The sequence below is a fragment of the Tachypleus tridentatus genome, chromosome 9 (genome assembly GCF_004210375.1).
Source record: "Tachypleus tridentatus isolate NWPU-2018 chromosome 9, ASM421037v1, whole genome shotgun sequence".
Taxonomy (NCBI): Eukaryota; Metazoa; Arthropoda; class Merostomata; order Xiphosura; family Limulidae; genus Tachypleus; species Tachypleus tridentatus.
This window is the reverse complement of record NC_134833.1, coordinates 51022028-51042737: the sequence shown is the minus strand read 5'-3', so window position 1 is coordinate 51042737 and position 20710 is coordinate 51022028. Positions and strand designations below refer to the sequence as shown.

Below are 20710 nucleotides of genomic sequence, written 5' to 3'. Positions count from 1 at the left end.
TTCTAGTATTCATCAGTTTTCTTGTTTATTTGAAAACAAAAAAGTATGGTAGGATGAGTAAAGATTCATTCATGAACTTATATCTGTCTTTAAATGTTTGTTTGTAAATGATTGGTCAGTAATCTACCCAAGTGAAAACTGAATTATACAGATATTGTCTCAGTATTTCAAAAAGTGTTACTTTAAATATTAACTGGTCTGTACTTTTAACCATTGGAACATTAGATAAAGTTGGCAAAAGTCCATTGTTTACTAATTGTCCTAGAAACCATAGGGATCCCCCTCTGGCTTCCAGTCTTTATGGGTTAGCCAAATGTTTCATTTGCTGTTTTCACCCCTGCATCAAATCTTTGAGTGTTTCTACCCAGATTGAAAATGTTGAGGTATTACAGAATTACTCTGATTAATTGGAAAGTTAAATACTGGGCAAATGAACTTTAATTATAGTAAGTGCAAGAATTATACAACAGGCTAGTGATGGTTTTACTGTCTTGACATTTTTACGTGTTCTACACTAACTTCTGTATGCTGAATCCAGAAATTATGCCTATTTTTATCCATTATGTACAGATTTTTCACAAAACATCTCATGTGCTTTTACATAACTGAATCATTTTCTTTGAAATTGGGTCACCTTTTGTTATTCTTAAATTGTTGACAACCACTGGCTAAAGATTTCTCAAAACCAATCTCAACATGGAAGTTTACAGATTGTTCTTGAACCAAAACTTACTAATAAAAAAAATGGTCATTGTAATAAATAATAATTTGATCAATGCAAGTATTTTTCCCCTTTATTTATAAAAACTCCTTACAAAGCTTACATGATAGAAAAGAATATTATGTTTGAAATCTGTGTAGCTGAATTACAGAATATCAGTTATTAAAACCAAAACAACTTTTATTATTAAGTTTAAATTTGTAGTCTTGTATTGTCACAGTACTTTAATCATGTGGTTTAAACTAGTATGGGAACATTCAATAATATAACTGAATAAAAGGGCTTTAGCACAGCAATAGAGAAGTTACTAAAGCCATCAAGATAGTGCTGTTTAGTAAAACTAACAGAATTTTAAGAGTATATTTACAGATGTATGTATTACAATTTAAAAAGTGAATAGTGATTTAATACATGTGCTTTGGTTTCGTATGATTGATAATTCACTCATGCTTGATTCTATGTCGTATATATTCATTTTGAGAGTGGTTATATTAGTCCAACTATTTAAATACTTGAAAGAATAGTCAGTGTGCTGTCATCTGTATGACTGGACACATGGAACTAGTATTCCTGTGCAGACAGTTTTCAATCATTTGTTCAGCTGAATGCAAGAGGATGCTTAAAATTAAAGAAACTGTTTATCGAGACCAAAGTATAATTAAACCTCAGTACCATGAAGACAGAAAAAGTAATATTTTTGTTGTTGAAATGTGTGAAAGTGAATTGACTCATCAAGCTAATAAAATCAAGAGGTAATTATGTACAAACAATTACTAGTTAGCCATCATTTAGAATAATATGTACAATTTCAGTTAGTGATATAAACTTGTTGAAAATGGTTCAGGGGAGGGCTACTAGGATGATTTTGAGCTTATTTTATATGGCTGTATTAAGATTATTTCTGGGAAGTTAACAAATATTTTATACTTGTGGTATTTATTTCATAAACATATTAATTACAAACAAACCCTAAAAATGATAATTTAAGTACGAAAACTAGCTGATTCTATTATATGCTATCACAAGTTTGAATAAGCTTTTATTTGTTCAATGTTTCACATTTTCTACAAAAATGTTTTTGCTTTCATATCTGAGTTAACCATAAACACATTGGATTATAATTAAAAAGTTAACTGCTATAAACTTTACAGTGGTCTTCTGTGAGAGGATCCTAATATTGTCTAAATATGACTTGTGGTCACTAAATATATTGTATACATCTTACCATATACCTTTCAAGTAAAATTTATGAAAACATGAGACTTGTTAAATAAAATCAACACATTGAAAATTCAACAAGTTTAAAGTCTGCAGTGTATGCTTAAAAACAATATACAACTATTAACGATTTAAGAAAACATAAAATCTGAGTTTTCTACAAAAAAAAGCCCTTTTATATAAATGATACCTGTTACTAGATGTGTATTTATTTCAAAATGTATTAACAGATAACACTAGATCTTTACATCTATCAAACTTGAAGACAGTAGTTACAATGATAGTTCCTATTGGTTCATATCTTTTATTGTTACAAAACACACCCCATTACCTTCAATTTTTGCACATCCACTTAACATAACTACAAAAAGGGCTCTATCTGCACAAGCTCTATGAACCTTCGAAACATATTTGTCAACATTTTTTAGCATATCTTGAAAACCCGCATTTTGCCAGTCACATTGGAAATCAAAATGACCAAAGGTAAAATCATGATTAATTGCTTCATCTTTTAATTTCTTAGAAACTTTCTTAACTTTTGTCACTTTAATTGTTCTGACATTGGTATCAAGAACACCAGCTGGATACTGTTCTATAACATTTGTCTCACCTATGACACACACTGACTTTCCTCTTTCTGTTGCATGTTTGAAGAGGCTAGTTACTGATCCTATATGGTTAATGTCTGAAGGATTTTTCTCTTTTATTAAATTATTGCCTATAGGTATAGTCCCTCCTAATATAACATCACCAAAATGTAAATCATTCTTCAGTTTCAAAAGTACCAACTTCATTGTTGCAGAACTGTCTTCGACTGAGCTATGACCATCTCCCATTTGTATTTTCTCACCAATAAATAGGTATGATAACATCTTCAAACTAGGCTTTACCAGCCGTTTTCCTGATATATTGTATATTACACTTGTGTCAATAACATATGGATGTATCATTTTCAAAGCTTCAAGGTCACAGTTTAATGAATGGCCACAAAGAATAGCATCTGAAGGCAACAAGTACTGAATATCTTTCTGAACATCTTCCAGTCTAGTTGTTACAGGATCAAGCATGGACTTAGTAATACCACTGTATTTAGTTAAGTAATTGATAATCTTGTTATGCGGTTTCACAAGACTATCATAAACAACTTCAAGGTGTTCATTGACAATTGACACTCGTGTTAGTTCTAATTTCTTCTCTGTAGTCATACACATTTCACAGTCTAGTGCAAACAGTGGTGAATGTGGAGAAACCTCCAAATATTCCTTCTTTGTGAAACAGTAGTCACTAGGTTCATCTTTATCTATCACTGGTAATGGAAAATTCTCTATTATTAGTTGAACTGGGCTTAGCAAAAGATCTATACGTGAGCAACATTCTGCACATGTTTCATTTTTTTCTGCCTCTTTGTTTGCTTTCTCTGGTAACATGATAGGAAAAATTGTAGACAAAGCTTTGTGAGCATATACTGAACTTGTAAGAGATTTTACATTACCAAACTTTTCTAATAGCTTTCGTCTGCCACTCATGGTTAATGGAACCTGGCTTAACTCTTCTATTAAATTTCTGCCATAGAGCTTAGGTGAAAGAAATTCAAGTGCATACTTAAACAACTTACACATATTTGGAAAACATTTCACATTGTTGCAGAAATCATCTACAGACACATTATCAACAATGAGGACAATCACATGACTAGTTTTCTGCCAGCGCAGCAGTCTGCACCATCTTGTATTGTATGGAGTTTCTCTTCCCATTAAAGACACCAACAATAAATGCTGAATATCCTGTGCAAAAAGCTTATATGATGGTTTTAAAAATGAATACTCTCCATTAGAATTTATTTCACTCTTCAACCATGCATCAAAACCAATATCAGTTAAATAAAACAATGGTCGCTGCATTTTTCTTTTTTTCTGCTCTCGGAGTTTAGCACGAAGGTTTTGAAGCTCACTGGATTTATTGTTTTCACCAACGTGACTAACAGTGATACAATTTTGCTTCATTGTAACGTGTGATTTTATGTTGATGCCTTTAAAAGTATCATTAAGTAGCTTTTCCTTAGCAATATTCTCATCAAAAAATTGTAGATTATTACATTCCGAGTTCAAATATTGGATTTTATCTCCTTCGACTGCAACATTTTTCAAAACTAGTGATTCCTCTTTACCTGTATCGCCAACGGTACTTGATTCTGAATCACTGTCACTATCTTCAACTAAATCCGACTTTAAGCCGACCGTAGATTTACCAGTACGCTGAGGTAAGCCTAACCAGGATAGCTTCGATTTTTTTGCTTTCTGAAATGCTTGTTTGTCATCTTCGTTGGCATTTGCTATTTCCAAAAATGCCTTAATTTTGCGTTTCTTAGATTCTATACGTTTTCGCTTTTTAAGTGATAACATTGTACCTTCCACTAAAAAGTTATAAATATTGAAAATTTATTTTAACACGCGTTACAACTAACACAAAGCTTTCACGTGCCACACGTGTATAGTCTGTAAAAGCCAGTAATTCAGTATTGGCACTGAATGTTTTGAGTAAAGCACACGTGGAAACTTATTTATAATGATATTTAATTTATTTTAATACAAGTTGTAACTTTTACAATGTACATTACTTAATCTTCTCATAACATTCGTTAAAAATATTTCTTATAATTGTGTTGTGCTTGTAGTAGAATAATTTTACCTATTTTTTTTATATAACTCATGTTAATAATAATAAAAAAAAAAGGTTGTGTGCTCTAAGTACAAAGCGACACAATGGGCTATTTGCCATCTGCTCATTAAGGGTATTGAAACCCGGTTTCTAGTGTTGTGGAGCCCGGCATGGCCAAGCGCGTTAAGGCGTGCGACTCGTAATCTGAGGGTCGCTGGTTCGCATCCGCGTCGCGCCAAACATGCTCGCCCTCCCAGCCGTGGGGGCGTTATAATGTCACGGTCAATCCCCCTATTCGTTGTTACAAGAGTTGGCGGTGGGTGGTGATGACTAGCTGCCTTTCCTCTAGTCTTACGCTGCTAAATTAGGGACGGCTAGCACAGATAGCCCTCGAGTAGCTTTGTGCGAAATTCCAAAAAAACAACAAAACAAACAAACAAACTAGCGTTGTGAGTCCACAAACATACTGATGTGCTTCTGGGATGCAAAACAGGATAAGAGGTGGATGTGGATTAATTTTAGCGTGCCTGGACTGTTAATTCGAGGATCGCAACCAATTTCATATAAACGTACTTTTTACTATAGAACTGTAAGATGCATTCATTCATTTATTTTTGTAATAGATGTTTAGGTTTTTAAAACTTGATTTTTTTTTTAAAATAGCTACAGCTGTGGGGTTGAAGAAATTTTGAGAAGTCTTCGTAAAAACAAAACTAACAGACTCTGTTTCATTTCAATGGAGGCATTCTGACAGAGTCTGTTCATTCTTCGGCTAAGGCTTTCTGACAGTCTGTTCATTTCTTTCATTCAGAAATATACTTTTTTATTTGTCTCTCAATTTTTTTGAAACGATTGCTCTTCTTGTTTATCATGAATAGTGGTTACGTGATTACAAGTCTCTACTTACATGTATTAAATATAGTATATTAGGGTAAAATATGTCACTTTTAAACTACAGGAGACAGTGTATGGGATGTTTTGTATAGCTTGGAGAATGTTCTTAAGTTTTATTTATATTGACTAATCCTATGCTAAAACAAATATATACTACAGGTATTACAAATTATGTTTCAAAATATTATGAAATATTTGAAATGATAGTTAGACATTAGTGTACAATAAAATTTCACATACTTCACATGTTTATATAAATTAGAATCGAACAGAAATTTCATTAAAAATATTCTAAACTGACTGAAACTGATTGAACTTCTGACCTTTTGTCGGGCAAAACATGCAATACTCGTCCGCTAAGTTAAATATCCCGTCAAATATTGAGAAAACACATTTATTGTTTGTTTGTTTTTAATTTCGCGCAAAGCTACATCAGGGCTATCTGCACTAGCCACCCTTAATTTAGCAGTGTAAGACTACAGGGAAGGTAGCTAGTCATCACCACCCACCGCCACCTCTTGGGCTACTCTTTTACCAACGAATAGTGAGATTGATCGTGACATTATAACGCCCCCGCGACTGAAAGGGCGAACATGTTTGGTGCGACGGGGATTCGAACCCGCGACTCTCAGAATACGGATCGAATACCTTAACCCACCTGGCCATGCTGGGCCCCCATTTATTGTTTTGTATTATTATGTAATTCCCAACAAAATGATGTCAGTGTCCATATTGTACGCGTGTGATTTCCTAATAGTGTTTTAGCATTAGACATTCTCATAGTTTTATGCAATTGCAATTTTCAAGTGAATATTGTTATTTTAAATAATAGTGAAGTTAAGGAAATGAAGGTATTGCACAGCAATAATAGTTATTAGCGAATAATTATAATATCAAACATGACAAACTGTGACAAAATTGAATTTTAAATTCTATTAGTCCCCTCTCTTCTTAGTTAAAGTTTGGTTGAAGCATGGACCATAATAACTACAGTATTTCCACAATAGTTTTGTGTACAGTAAAAGAAAATGTTACACTTGGTTAAATCTAGTTATTGATGAGATGTTGAGGCAATGAGGTCATCATTATCTGCTATATCATCTTATATGATTCATGTCACGTGAAGTTACAGATAATTTACAATTTAGCTGATGAGAAACAAATTCCTACAAGAACATAGTGGGAAGCTAAGTTGAATTTCTAACTGCTCAAGTCACATGATTTGGGAGCCTGTAGTAATTATACAGATATTATGTTTGGCTTTTAATGTATTAAGCCATCCAGATGATGCTTTGAAGGCAGAAGGAACCAGAGTCTATCAAGATAGATTCAATGAATAAAATTACACATAAGGATCTGTGTAAATAATCTGGTGACACTTTGTGGAACAATGATGCCATCCTCTTTGAAGGATTAATCGTCTCTACCCTTCTTTCTATTGTCTGAGGTCTATATATATATGTATATTCCTCTAATAACGTGTTTTGCAAGTACAGCCCTAACTAATTCTGGCAAATAGCATGTGATTGTGTATCCTTATTCTATTCATGGTTTAACATACACTTATTAACTCACTATTGCATTCGCTAACCTTGTCTCCAATTCTTTAAAGATAATTAATTCTTTCACTAATATTTTGACGAACTGATGTAATGTGTCCTTGGATAACTGTTCTTAAACGTTATGCTTATGAGTTTTACTGTATTGGTAAACTTTACTGAGTATTATACAATTTTAACTTTACTGCAGACGTTTTTACTGATATTTCTACGAAATTTAATAGCCTGTATTCTATTGGAATTGAGTGCTATGCATCAGCTAATGATGTTATCTAGAGAAGTTCGAACTCTTGACGCTGCAGCAAGAGAGTTGTGTGATATGGTCCAATATGCTACTACATCAGGATGGTGAAATGCAATGAATTATATTAAATTAAGGAATGGTATGTCTTTAACGAATTTGTTAATGAGTAATGGACTTAGAACTGAAGCTGAAGATACAACGTATTATGAATAGTTCATTCATTGAACTCAGTGTATCTCTTATCTCATTCTACTAAACTAGTTAGAATGCTTTTAGCATATGTAGAAAGTCTGCAATTGTTATTGGGTTCTATTGAAGCCTTGCAATAGTGATTATTTAAACTTTACTAAACCACCTGTTGCTTTTTATTTGCATTACGGGAGGTATTCTGTACATAGGATATCATTTTCTTGTATTATTTTTAGTACAAGAGTCGATTAGCTATTATTCTTTCCAGTTACTAATATGTGCTGTTAAGCGGGCTCAGTGATTAATAATTACTGAGTTGGGCCCAGCATGGCCAAGTGTGTTTAGGCGTTCGACTCGTAATCCGAGGGTCGCGGGTTCGAATCCCGGTCGCACCAAATATGCTCGCCCTTTCAGCCGTTGGGGGCGTTATAATGGTACGGTCAATCCCACTATTCGTTGGTAAAAGAGTAGCCCAAGAGGTGGCGGTGGGTGGTGATGACTAGCTGCCTTCCCTCTAGTCTTACATTGCTAAATTAGGGACGGCTAGCGCAGATAGCCCTCGAGTGGCTTTGTTCGAAATACAAAAGAACAAATAAACATTACTGAGTTTGTAAATCTAACCTGTTTCTTAGAAATAGCTTTAATTACCACTAATTTCCAAAAGGAAAGGTAGTAACCAAACAAAAACCGAATATTAAAATGATTAAATAAAGCACAAATCATTAATTTGGAACTGTTCTGAGCACAAGATTAGAAACCTCATCTTCATCAGGAAATAAATTACTCAGGACTTCTGCTACTCAGTTACTACTTCTCAGCTCTAAGGATAGATCATATATGTATATCGTTACGTAGTTTCAGGTACCAGGTAGAATTTAAAAAAGATACTGGTAACGTCGGGCTAAATGATCGATTGTTGTTAGTAATATATGTCGTTTGTTTGTTTGTTTGTTTGTTTTGAATTTCACACAAAGCTACTCGAGAGCTATCTGTGCTAGCCGTCCCTAATTTAGCAGTTTAAGACTAGATGGAAGGCAGCTAGTCATCACCACTTACCGCCACCTCTTGGGCTACTCTTTTACCAACGAATAGTGGGATTGACCGTACATTATAACGCCCCCACGGCTGAAAGGGCGAGCATGTTTGGCGTGACGGGGATGCTAACCCGCGACCCTCGGATTACGAGTCGCACGCCTTAACGCGCTAATATATGTCGAAACTATTGAGGCGAATTGCATTAAATAAATCTAATGTTATGGATCGTGAATGAGATGAATAATAATCTGCAAATAGGACATTTTTTTTTCTTTTTCAGTAATAGTGTTAACATTATTAAATTCAATATAATGGCTAGAAGTTAGAAGACTTACGAATAGATTTGACTTTATGACAGGACTTTGCAGTGCTGGATTTAACATAAGCGATTGCGGTATAGAAATGAATACAATTTAATTCCTGTTATTGTTTTATTAGTTTCTTTCTCTTTTTTTGACTGAGTAGTTTTTCTTATTGATAAGCAGCTTTAACATGTGGTGGCACGATTTAATAAGTAAACGACGTAAGCGTCATCTATTAGTATAAGACCATATATTTCCGGAGTAATTTTCTGTTGTGTGAGGTCGCAGTTTCTGTTTGTTATAGGAATTGTATTGTTTATAGCTTTTTTAGTTAAGAATGCACAGTCATTTATCAAATTTGTATTGAGACCATACATGCAAATATATGATAGTATTTGATCGGCATTATCTTTAAAAGTTTCCCAATTGACGTTAGAAAAATCCATTCGGTTGTTTTTATATTTATAAAAGTAAAGCTGTATTACACACAGAGGAGTAGCTAGGGTTTTCAGTGCCCAGGGACAAAGTCAGTTTTCGCGCCCCCTCGTGACAAAATGTCACGACCCCATAAGGGGTCCGTCATGCTTTCCCGGAAATTTATGAGTTTTAGAACATGAAAACCTGCATTTCTTGACGTGTTTTTTAAGGTATGAAGAAGATGAAAAAAAATGAAATAATTGAGGCAACAATGGTACTTTGAAGATATATTTGAATAACAGAATTTCCTCGGCTTCGTTTCCAGCTTTACCAGACTTGCGGGAGTCTGGTAAAGTCATTTAACAACCCCGTTTCAATTATCTGTTATAGCCGTTCGGTTACTCCCGAAGGACAGGGCGCTGAGGCCATGGTAGCATTCCGAAAACTGGATCAAGTAATAGACAAATTACCGGCTTTGTTCGGTGAAGTATCCGTGTAATGTGCGTTCTGATTACTGATTTACAGCATATAATGTTACATTTCACAACGTTTACACAATGTTACACAATAACATTGATTATTCGCTATGAAGTGACTGCATTTTGACGTTTTCATAACGTTTAGACAACTTAATAGAAAAATGTGACCAATTACGACGTTGTGGCAACGTTACATAGCAACGTCCATTATTCGTCAGGAAGTGACGTTGCAATCTGACGTTTTCGCAACGTTTAGACAGTGTTATGGTATAACGTGACCAAATCACAACCAAGTTGTGGCAAGACAGGACGTTGAAACTCCCATATATGGGACACTGGGCATTAATTGTTTAAGAGGGGAAAACATTTCATTCTGAAAATCATTTCTAATTATATAACATCAATTTGGCGCTCCCCACCTCGATGCTTCGCCCGGGGACAGATGTACCCCCCTTGCCCCTCCTAGCTACGCCACTGAATACACATTTAAAAATGATGGGTGCAAATGTTAACACGAGGAATAATGTGTAATATTAGTCTGACTGTTTGTTTACAATTAAGCACAAAGCTACACAATGGGTTATCTGTGCTCTGTCCACCATAGGCATCGAAACCAGGGTTTTAGCGGTGTGAGTCTGCAGACGTACTCTTGTGCCACTGGGGGGAGATATTAGTTTGAAAATTATTAATTGTAAATGGTAACTTTTATGCAAAATACTAAGTATTGGCTCTCTGGCGATATGCTACACTTTATGTCACCTATTTTATATTCGCAATTCAGTTTTTTTACAAATAATTTTAAAATAACAAATAATAACATTTTGAAGTTTCTCAAGCACTGAAAAAAATCTATATTGACTGTTTATGTTCATTATATCTTTCATAACTATCGTGTAATTTTGATGAGAAAAACATCCTGAGGCCACTTTTACTGGTTATGATGGATGCAGCACACATACCATTCATTATGCATATGCATAACTACGTTCTGCTACTGATCGTATTTGAGAAAACTGTTGTTTCTAATATGTGTCTTTTTGAATGTGAAAAGGCAATATCTCAGACGATAAAATTAAATAAACAATTGCCAATATTTATAAAGACAGAAAGGAGGTTCTAAGTTAATTCATCAAACATTTCAGACACGTTGTTTTCTAGAATGCTTGAGATAAGACACTTGAATGATGAAAAACTAAATTATTGGGACACAATAATGATTAAGTTATGTCACAGATTCAATCCAATAGATAAACTAAGCAATTTATAAGGACAAGTTCAAAGCAGAAAGGCATGGGCTCTGTGATAATTCAGTTGATTATAAGATGATTCAATGCAACTGTATGGGAAGGCCTTCCTTAGAATGTCATCTCCAGTTCTTAATAAATTCCTCATAGACAAGTCCATATAAGGATTGCTGAGCAACTCCATGCAATGCCACATGCATCTCTAAGACATTTCATCACTGACAGAGGCGACTCTTGTAAAGACATAATTAAAGGTGGTCACATTGAACTGTAGCTAAATAAGTGGTTAACAGAAGTAGTTACTGTAGCTAATTGAGCTTCAAAACAACTTGAAAGGACATAAACCCATAAAATCTTGATAAACAATGTCTTGTCACAAGCACCATCAGGTGTTGTGTTGAAACGAATATAACTTTCCATAGAACTGCTGTGCGTCCTTAAGTGATTAAGTATGAGAAACCACATGAAGAATACATAATAAATCAAACCTCTGTTTGAACTGCAGATTTGGGATTTTACAAGTTATTGTCGTAAGATAGCAGAGACAGATGCACGTTCCATTTCAACCAATGTCAAAACAGCAAACTGTTTGTGTTACAGCTACATCTAGTTGAAGTGGGTTTGACCACCAAATCAACTAGATACAATGGTATGTTTGCACCCATAGTTATAATGGCTGAATCAGACAACAACAGAATTGGCATGATTGGACAAGTGCTGATAATAAAACCCATAGTAGACAATAGAGAACCAAGAACTTACTCGACTAAGTGTATATTAGGCATCCTCAGCGAGATATCCCTACAGTTAGAGAACAGAAAGATTTGTTTTTTTTTTGCTTTTGTTTTGCAAATGGTAGCAAACGAGATGTGAATTGAAAATTAATTCTTTGATTCTGCATTGCTATTTTGCCACTTACAAAATAAAAGTGCTTAATTTTATCTTGGTTCAGGCTTTGAGCTTTTAGAGATATATCAACAACAGGCATTTTCAAATAGTTTTGTTCAGGAAAAAACACGTATACAGTAGAAAAGACTATCTATTAGTTTTTTAACTCTTTGCCAACTTTCCGCATTTAAATAGTAGCTTGAAAAGTGTTACACTACGTTTCAGAGAACCTCTTATCTTTCATTATATAGCCCAGCTGGGGCAGATATCAACCCAATGATTAGTGTGCTGGACTGAGAGTCTGTGGTTTGGCACCTGTTACCGGGGAAAAAAATAATAACAAAAACAACAAAACAAATTCGCGCTCCGCACTTTGAAACTGTGGTTGCATTATAAAAATGGTGGTAAAATCCCACTATTCAATTAGACTAGCCCAGGAGTTGGCGGTTGGTGGAAGTCACTAGCTGCCTTCAAAACTTCTCTTCAAAATTAGAGACGGCTAGGACAGATAGTACTCGATTAACATTACATGATATTCAACAAACAACTCAAATCACTTTCGGTATGAAACGAAAGCCCTCTTAGGCAGTGGCTTGTGAGAGACAGAAAAAATATAAAAATGCTATATTTACACACCTTTGATTTTGAATACAAAATAAGAAAATAAAACGAACGTGATAAAAATACACCTGCAATTTATCACAAAATTGAAACTTATTGGTTTTTTACGCTTTGCCACATTTTGGCGTTTAACCCGTAACTTTAAAAAGTTTAATTACTAAGTAACAATTTAACCATTTTCCCAGTTTCAAAGGGAAATAGTGGTGTGTTTGGGAATTTCCAATGTTAAAGCCGAGGTTTCAGTGACAGTGGAAGCAGCAGATAACTCATTGTAATTTTTCTCTAAAAACAAAGTTACAATCGTCTTCTTTATTTACATTAGATCTCAGCAACGTTTTAAAATGGCGGATGTTTTGTTTGATGCAAAATATATTGAAATAGAACTTGCGGCGGAAGATAACCAAAAACTGTCATTGTCAAAGGTAAGAAATATCATTGTTGTTTTAATAGTACTACTAGTAGTAGTAGTAGTCTCAGACATGCCACTTTCCAAGTTACTGGGGCCGGTCTTTGGAACATGCGAAGCGGAGGTACGCACTCGGGATTAGGTTCTTGAGTTAGAATACTAAAAAGAAGTATCCAGTCGATAAGGCTATTGAGGCTGTTGCCCTTTACCGTAGCGTAAGGGCGCAGATAGCCAAGTTGCTTTGTGCCATTAAACGCCAAACCAACGAACCAATCTTACCGTAAGACCCGCCCTCCAGGTTTTTCTATAATACTACTCAACATTGTAAAGGCCAAGATGAAACGTAAATAGGCCCGAGTAGAGTTTCTAATATGCTGTGATTGTGATTTTTCCGCATTTCGTTATTGGATGCGTATAAGATGTGCATGTTTTAAAGAGAGTCGAACTAATATGTAGGTAATATAAATTAAGTAAATATTTCTGGTAAAATAACATAACGCTTAGGGACTACGTCGGATCTGTTTAGGCCACCTGTGTCATCCCATCCTCTCCTCTAAAGTAAAATTATTTAAAAAGCAACAATAATAAAAACTCATACTCAGCCCTTATCATTCACATAGTTATCAATATTTCTGTTAATCTCATTGAAATGTACCACCTCCATATGATGCAAACGTACTCCATTTCAAGGGCCAACCACCCAATTAGAAAAATAAAACTATCTTAGCTAAAGATAACTCTTACCCTGCCAAAATATATATTTGTGTTCCCTATTCCAACCATTCTCAATGTTAAATATGTAAAAAATGATGCATATACACTGTCAATTTCCTTAACAATCTTAAACACTTCAATCAGATGCCCTCAAAATCTTCTTTTTTCAATAAAAATAATTTAGAGATCTTACATGACCTTATATGGCAACCCCTCTATCCTAGGCACTATTCTAATTGCCCTTCCTTCTCTGAACCCTTTCCAACACATCAGTGCCTTTCCTAAAATAAGAAGCTCAAGACTGACTACAATACTCTGAATGTGGCATAACTCATGACTTGTACAACAAAATTATTACATCTTTAGACTTGTATTCATTTTTTTTGTAGATACAACATAAAATTTTATTTGCTCAACTGTTAGCAACAAGACACAACTTGAACAGTTTAAGAGAGTGATAAAACCACTACACCAGGTTCCCTTTCTTTTTTATCTCTGTTAAGGTCATTCCCATCCAAATCATACTTATAGTTCAAATTTTGAAGATCTTCATGCAATATCAAAACCCATATGCCATTTATTTGCCAAACTCACTATATGATCTAAATCCTTTTGCAAAGCAGCATCCTCCTCAGAGGCAGCAATACCCAATACTGTAATGTCATCAGCAAATTTAATTAATTTTTGACCATTCCTTAATCTGTAAAAGTGAAAACATTAAATTTCACCATTACACAAGACTAATAAATTGTAGAAATAAAAATTGTGATAACCCAATTAAATGTTATTTAAAATGCACATTTCTCATTATATAAAATATGGAATAAATTAGTGTGTGTGTGTGTTCATTATTCTATCAAATTTTATAAAATATGTTATTTTGAGTGTATAGTGGGAAAATAATTTTTGGTTTTGTTAAACAATAACACTTAAAAACAGTGGTTAGGTGAGAGCAAGCCATAAAGTTCATCTAGCTTTAAGTCTAAGGCACCAATAAAGAAAGACATACTGATATGCAATAATTTTGTATTTGGGAATGATAAAATCTGATTTATGAGCTTCTTATCTTCTCAGTTCTCAGCTGTTTAAAAAAAGAGTTTAATGAACTCAGTAAATTTTCAAGTATTTCATGTATCATGTATTAACAAAAAGTACAAGATTTTCCCAAGAAATAGAAATTTAAGAGAGAAGTCTTTACATAAGAATTCTGTTCTTTATTATGCTATGAAATGTTTTTAATAGTCTTTATGTTAGATAATATTTTATGCTATTATATAATGAAGTAAATATTACTTGCAAACATTTTGTAACATATCTCAGAAATGGTAGACAGCAACCTTGAAAAATTCCTTCTGTGATGCAAAATTAGTTATGAAAATGGTTGAAGATGTGATATCAAGTTGAGATTTTTATTTAAAAAATAATATTACTTTTTATGAATGTTGATTTTTTAATTTATGCTTTTTTAATTCTTGCAAAGAAGTAAGAAATCTTAATCACTTCCTAATAGTTGTCTTTACACTATTATAATCATTCCCATAGCCATACTCTAGACTCTTACTAATAAGACAGTATTCTCTGTTAAGAGACCATAACTATAAATCATATTCCAAATGAGGTCTATAAAGTTTATATATGTGTATTGAATTAATTCTTTTTATTGGTTACTCCATATATTTATAAATACACCTTAAACTTCTATTAGCTTTGTCTATCACTATTGTCTTTGGTCAGGTCGTCTTGTTCCTCTACTTCTTATTCTCTACTTTACCTGTCTTTTCATGGGTCCTGTCTGATTCATCCAATGCAGGGTACTATGGGGTGTTGTTCACAAACTTCTTCTCTTGCCAGGTAATAATCTCTTTCTTCTACCCCCATCCCCACCTTGTCCCACTCCTCTACTGGGATTTTTATTTAATTCTTTGTGCTCTTACTTGTCTCCTTTGGACTGTTGATATTTTGTTCCTTGAGATGAATTTTTAGCTTCTCCTTGCTTGTGGTCATTGCCCTTGAGACACATTTTAGATGTCTTCCACTATATGCTGCTTCACTAGGTAACCCCCTAGTCTTGTGAAAGTCTTACTACATGGAATTTTCCTTTCTGTTGCTTTTTCGGAAAGGAGTTCATCTTTGTTATTGGTTTTTGCTCATTTCTCCATCATTTTCAATGTGGAATGTTCACTTTTAGTGGAGTTGAGAGAAAGAGAGGTAGATGCTGTTTCTGATTTTACATTTTTCTTACTTGCAAATGTGTGTCAGATAGATACCAACTTGTATGCTCCACCTTCCTACCCTTTATATTTGCTTCTGATGCATTTTCTTTGTCTCATCAAGAATGAGCCAATGATATATGCTAGTGCTTATAGGGATTACTGTGCATGGAGGCTGTGTTGATCTCCTACTGGTGGAGAGTTAGCATTATGGCAGTTATCTCACACTGACAAAATATATGTAGAAATGTAGAGATAGGAGTTTGTTCAAGGCTTGTGACAGGTGTAGGAAATTCCACAACAGTTGTGCACAAGTTAATAGTTTCTTATTAGGACAAGAAAGTATCTATCTATCTTAAATCAATTTTCTGGTAAGGAAAATGTTAAGGTTATTTAAGTTTACTGATGTCATTACATACTTGTGCATTTCTAGGTGTATTGATAATGTTGAGACACTACATATAGTAAGTACAAAGTAAAGTATTTGGGCTATCATAACTTCGATCACACATTTAATGTAGATGAAATCCAACTTATTATCAGGACTGAAAAAAGGACCTTGGTGTATTGGTAAATAAGGCATTAAAGTCATTGAAGGAATAGTTTGCTGCTAATACTATTGCTAAGGATTTTAGGGTTTATTTATGAACATTTTAATGAGAGAGAAAAAAGTAGATAATTACATCTGTACATGGATCATTAGTTAAGCATCAGTTGGAATACTGTGTACAGTTTTGGTCTTCTTATAAAATATAGAATATTTATTGGAAATGGTTTAGAGGAGGGCTAGTACAGTGTTTCCAGGGTTGGAAATGTTATCTTAATCTCTTATTTTCTATTGAGAAAAGAAGGGGAGGTGTAATCTTATTGCAGTTTTACCAGATTATTTGAAGGTGTCAATAGGGTAATAATGGTTCTGATATTTCTGAATGATATTCTGATAATAAGAGGATAAGAAGGTAAGTTTATAAAATTTTGAAAACACAGGTTAGTATCATATGAAGATTATGTTTCTAACTGTTATGCTACTGACTTAACAGAGTGAGTTTTCACAAGCATCAGTAGAGGCCAGCATTTTACAGTAGTGTAAGAGGTAAAATGATGATTTCTTGAAGCATTATTTGTGGGTTTAAATCTTTACTTCTCTCAAGAATGGATGTGTAAGAACTGCTTTAATGGAGTTAATGGTTCCTTATTCTTTGTAGGTTATATTGTTTTGTATTGTGTCATTTTCACTGCAACTAGAACTGCCCAAGAATTTAATGTCATCAGCAGATGTTACTAATTTACTACTTGTGGTCCTATAAATATCACTAATGTAAATATTTAAAAAAAGGCCAAACTGTTGATCTTTGAGGCATCCACTAGTAAAACTTGACTCTTTAGTAACACTTTTTATGCTTTCTCACTCAGCCAACAAACAATCGAATCAAATTATCTTTCTCTAGTCTTCACCAGTGTGAATTTTGTTAGTTAATTGTCTGTGTGTCATCATATTAAAATACTTTAGAAAAATCTGAGTATACAGTTTCACATTTTAAAAGTCCACAGTTTATTAAGGCAAGATTTACCTCTGTTGTGATTGCATGTTGGCTTTCATTTATGATATTACATTTCACTACATTTTATCATAAAGCTACTTTTTGGACTTCTGATATTTTATCCTGACTATAAAAGTATGTCTAATTATCTTTACTTTCTATGGGAATTTTTAAAAATAGGAGTAACATTAGTAACTATCCATTTCTTAGGCACTTGTTCACTGTCTACTGACATACCAAAAATGAAATAGTGAAACTTGCATATCTGATATTTGATCACCTGTAAAATCCTGAAAATATTTTAATCTCAATTATTTTTCTTATCAATAATGGACCAGTATCTACATGATTCAGATAAATTTCAATATTTTGTATAGAATAATTAGGGTCAGTAATATTGCTAAGATCCTCTTGTATAAATGTAGAATAATGCAGAAGTTTAGCTGTATCCTTTTTTTCAACAAAAACCTAGCCATCATTATCATCTTGTGAATGTTAATTTGCCATTTTAACATTTTACTTTCTTTTTCTACAGACTTGCAGCTAGAAGCTGGGTTTTGATATTTGTGGTTAACAGAGCACAGTTAGTCTATTGTGTAGCTTTGTGCTTGTCTACAAACAAATTAATGTACTTAAATCCTTGTTATTAGTTTTTAACAAGCCACTTTTTATTTCATAATTTGTAGTTTATTCAACTGTCTAGATTTCATATAGTTTCATAAGTCTACTATGTATAAATATAAACTTTAAGTATTTTTTCTAATTTTCTCCTTTATGTTTTTAGTTAATTAAGTAACTTTGATTTTCTTTGTCATCTTCTCCCCTTTATAGGAACATCCCTATTTTGAATACAAACACAGCCAGTTTTAAATAATTCTTGACATTTCTTCAATATTATTAATTAACTCATTATCTTAGTCCACTGAAGATAAATCTAAGGTTTAACATATTTATTTCTTGGAACAAGTTTTATGGTGTGGAAAAAAGTTTCTTGTTTTTTGAAACCACATGGAAGTTTATGATTACTTTTTATCCTAATCAAAATAAACACATATTTATCCATAAAGATAATGTTACATAAGATATATTTGTACTTAAAGTAAACTGAGAAAATACATGTAATTTTTCAATGAAATTCTAAATTGTAACCTTGGCTAAGAAATTTATTAATATATATATATATAAACTTTATATATGTTTGTGTGTGCATGTATATTGTCAGTTTTGAGTAATATATGTTTGAATGTGTATGTATCCATACAAATTAATTAAAATAGCTGATAAAATTATTTCAGGTCATTTAGGTCACAATTGAACCGTACATAATTTCAAAACAGAAATTACTTAGCACATACAAGTAGCAGTAACAAGGTTTACTATTGATGTTCTAATGACAGTAGTGCTTACAGAGTAGTAATGACTTGTCAGTTGCTCATAATAAATTTCCTTAAATGCAAAGATTGTAATCCAGTTTGAAATGTAACATACATCTATGGCTAGTAATATTGAATTTTTTTATATTTACTAGACATTTGTACACATACATTAGTAAAGGGTTGACTAAAGCCCATTATTTCTTGCATTCCCTATCACTGACAAACTTAATGGGACCAACACGTGTCATATAATAGAAAATTTAGGCATGCATCACTACAGCTGGGAGGTGAGTGGAATTTGCTAATCAATTAACCATAATTATTGGGATCATTTATTGATTATTCTCACATGAAACTTTGATAATTTGATGATCTAACATTTTGTAATAATTATAAATACTAATTTCAATAAGATGACTGTTTTCATGAGTTGTGATACAACTAAAGTAAACTGAACAAACTTGAATTAATTGAAAATAATAGTAAGGAGCAGAATTAATTTTGATTAGATGCTTGTTTTTGTGATATTGGTAATTTAATTGTAATTTTGATTAATAAGTTATTTTACATGACACTAACCAAGGTAATCAATATTTATAGGTAACTGATTATCTCCACTGATTAAACTAATGGCCCAGTTTTATCTTCATGGTCACTCAGCTAATAAAAATGTAACCCTAGTAATGTACTGTTTGTGTTGGTAAAATAAAAATATAAATTTTTGGTTGCCTTTAAACTAACTTGAAAGGTGTTTCTTTTCAGCATTTTATACATCAATTGCCCATTCAGTGTTCTACTACTATTTAGCTTTAGTTATCCAGTGATCTTAGTTATTCACTTCGTATGTGCAAGGAAATGTAAGTTATTTAAACCTATCTTATATATGGTAAATGTTTTGATCAGCTGATTAGAAAAACAAAACAAAACACATGACTTTAAAAAAGCATGTATTAGTGCATTGTAAATATTTTCTGTGTTTGTATGAATGTCAATCTGTATTTTTTAGACAGTTTAGATAATTTTTTGTGTAGAATGTAAGTATATATATATATGTATGTATATAATACACACACACACATATAGATAACACATTCATAGATGATGGGCAGAGCTAATACTAAATGTAATGATGAACTTTTATTTCAGGAGACTGGTCAAGAACAAGACATGATCTAGGATTTAAAAACTGCTAAATCAGTAATAAGATTGTAAACTTATGTACTGGGTGCATAACTGTGGATTTGGAAGAATACAGTCAGCTTTTCCAGAATATTGGAATATGTAAAAAGACAAAAATTTTCACATTTTATCATTTGTACTATTGCAGCATTCTGCTGAATGTATTATTGGTAAAGAAAGAAGCAAAGTGCAGTCCAGTGGTAGGTATTGAGGATTTCTTTTAAAGTTAAATTTTAAATAACCAGGGATGTTTAGAAACAAAAGTTTCCTTCATCCTACTCATGGCTATACATGTATTTACGGAAGCTTTCATAATGAATAAAAAAAAAGATTAGTACTTTACTAGTGGGTGAATGGTTTTGACTACAGAAGATTGTTCAATGCTCTAATGCCTCCAGCAAAACAAGGAAGTCCAAGGAAAAGAAGGAAAACTGGATACTTATATTCCTGTAGCATTTTCTGTCTTTAGAATAGTGCCAAGTATTCTACTTGACATTAACCTATATTAGAAAGATGAAACAAAAAAAGCATTTAAACACAAAAGAAAGATATCATACTGCTACGGAATATTTCTGATATATAGTGTGATGTATGAATTCTGCTATTCATTCTTTAAGATGAATTCTTTTTATTTATTAAGTTTAATGATTATAGATATGTCTGTCAGTGTTGGAAAGAGATGGATATTGTTTAGTTTGTTGATTATGATATATCACAATTTTATACAAACTAAAACCTAGTAATTAGATTCATTTTTTACCCACAAATACATTGCTTATTTTACTTAGGTGCTGAGAGGGCCTATAAATTGGTAG

The 20710-nt window shown here is 33.0% G+C and overlaps 1 protein-coding gene and 2 long non-coding RNA genes across 25 annotated transcripts in view; 1 reads left to right on the top strand and 2 right to left on the bottom strand.

Moving 5' to 3' along the window:
* Positions 1-1740: 1740 nt before the first annotated feature.
* Positions 1741-4454, bottom strand: Rexo5 (RNA exonuclease 5). Its single transcript, XM_076454285.1, has one exon. It carries the CDS (start codon positions 4339-4341, stop codon positions 2227-2229), a length of 2115 nt encoding a protein of 704 aa, XP_076310400.1. The 5' UTR covers positions 4342-4454; the 3' UTR covers positions 1741-2226.
* A 7853-nt stretch (positions 4455-12307) lies between these two features.
* The window catches only part of LOC143225230 (uncharacterized), a 147046-nt gene continuing 138643 nt past the window's right edge, over positions 12308-20710 (top strand). For 2 of the 20 annotated variants that reach the window (XR_013013713.1, XR_013013712.1), the window contains exons 1-3: positions 12341-12891; positions 19479-19573; positions 19863-20095. This is a non-coding gene — a long non-coding RNA (uncharacterized LOC143225230). Of the gene's footprint in view, positions 12892-12938; positions 13332-18868; positions 19004-19478; positions 19574-19862; positions 20096-20710 lie in introns of those variants that run through there. The other 18 variants (XR_013013715.1, XR_013013716.1, XR_013013717.1 and 15 more) reach the window with 17 other exon arrangements.
* The window catches only part of LOC143225232 (uncharacterized), a 58451-nt gene continuing 57997 nt past the window's right edge, over positions 20257-20710 (bottom strand). For all 4 annotated transcript variants that reach the window (XR_013013743.1, XR_013013742.1, XR_013013744.1 and 1 more), the window contains one exon: positions 20257-20395. This is a non-coding gene — a long non-coding RNA (uncharacterized LOC143225232). The remainder of the gene's footprint in view (positions 20396-20710) is intronic.

Bases quoted from the DNA above. Each gene is read 5' to 3' on its own strand.
- Rexo5 (XM_076454285.1), bottom strand. From the start codon at position 4,341: ATGTTATCACTTAAAAAGCGAAAACGTATAGAATCTAAGAAACGCAAA.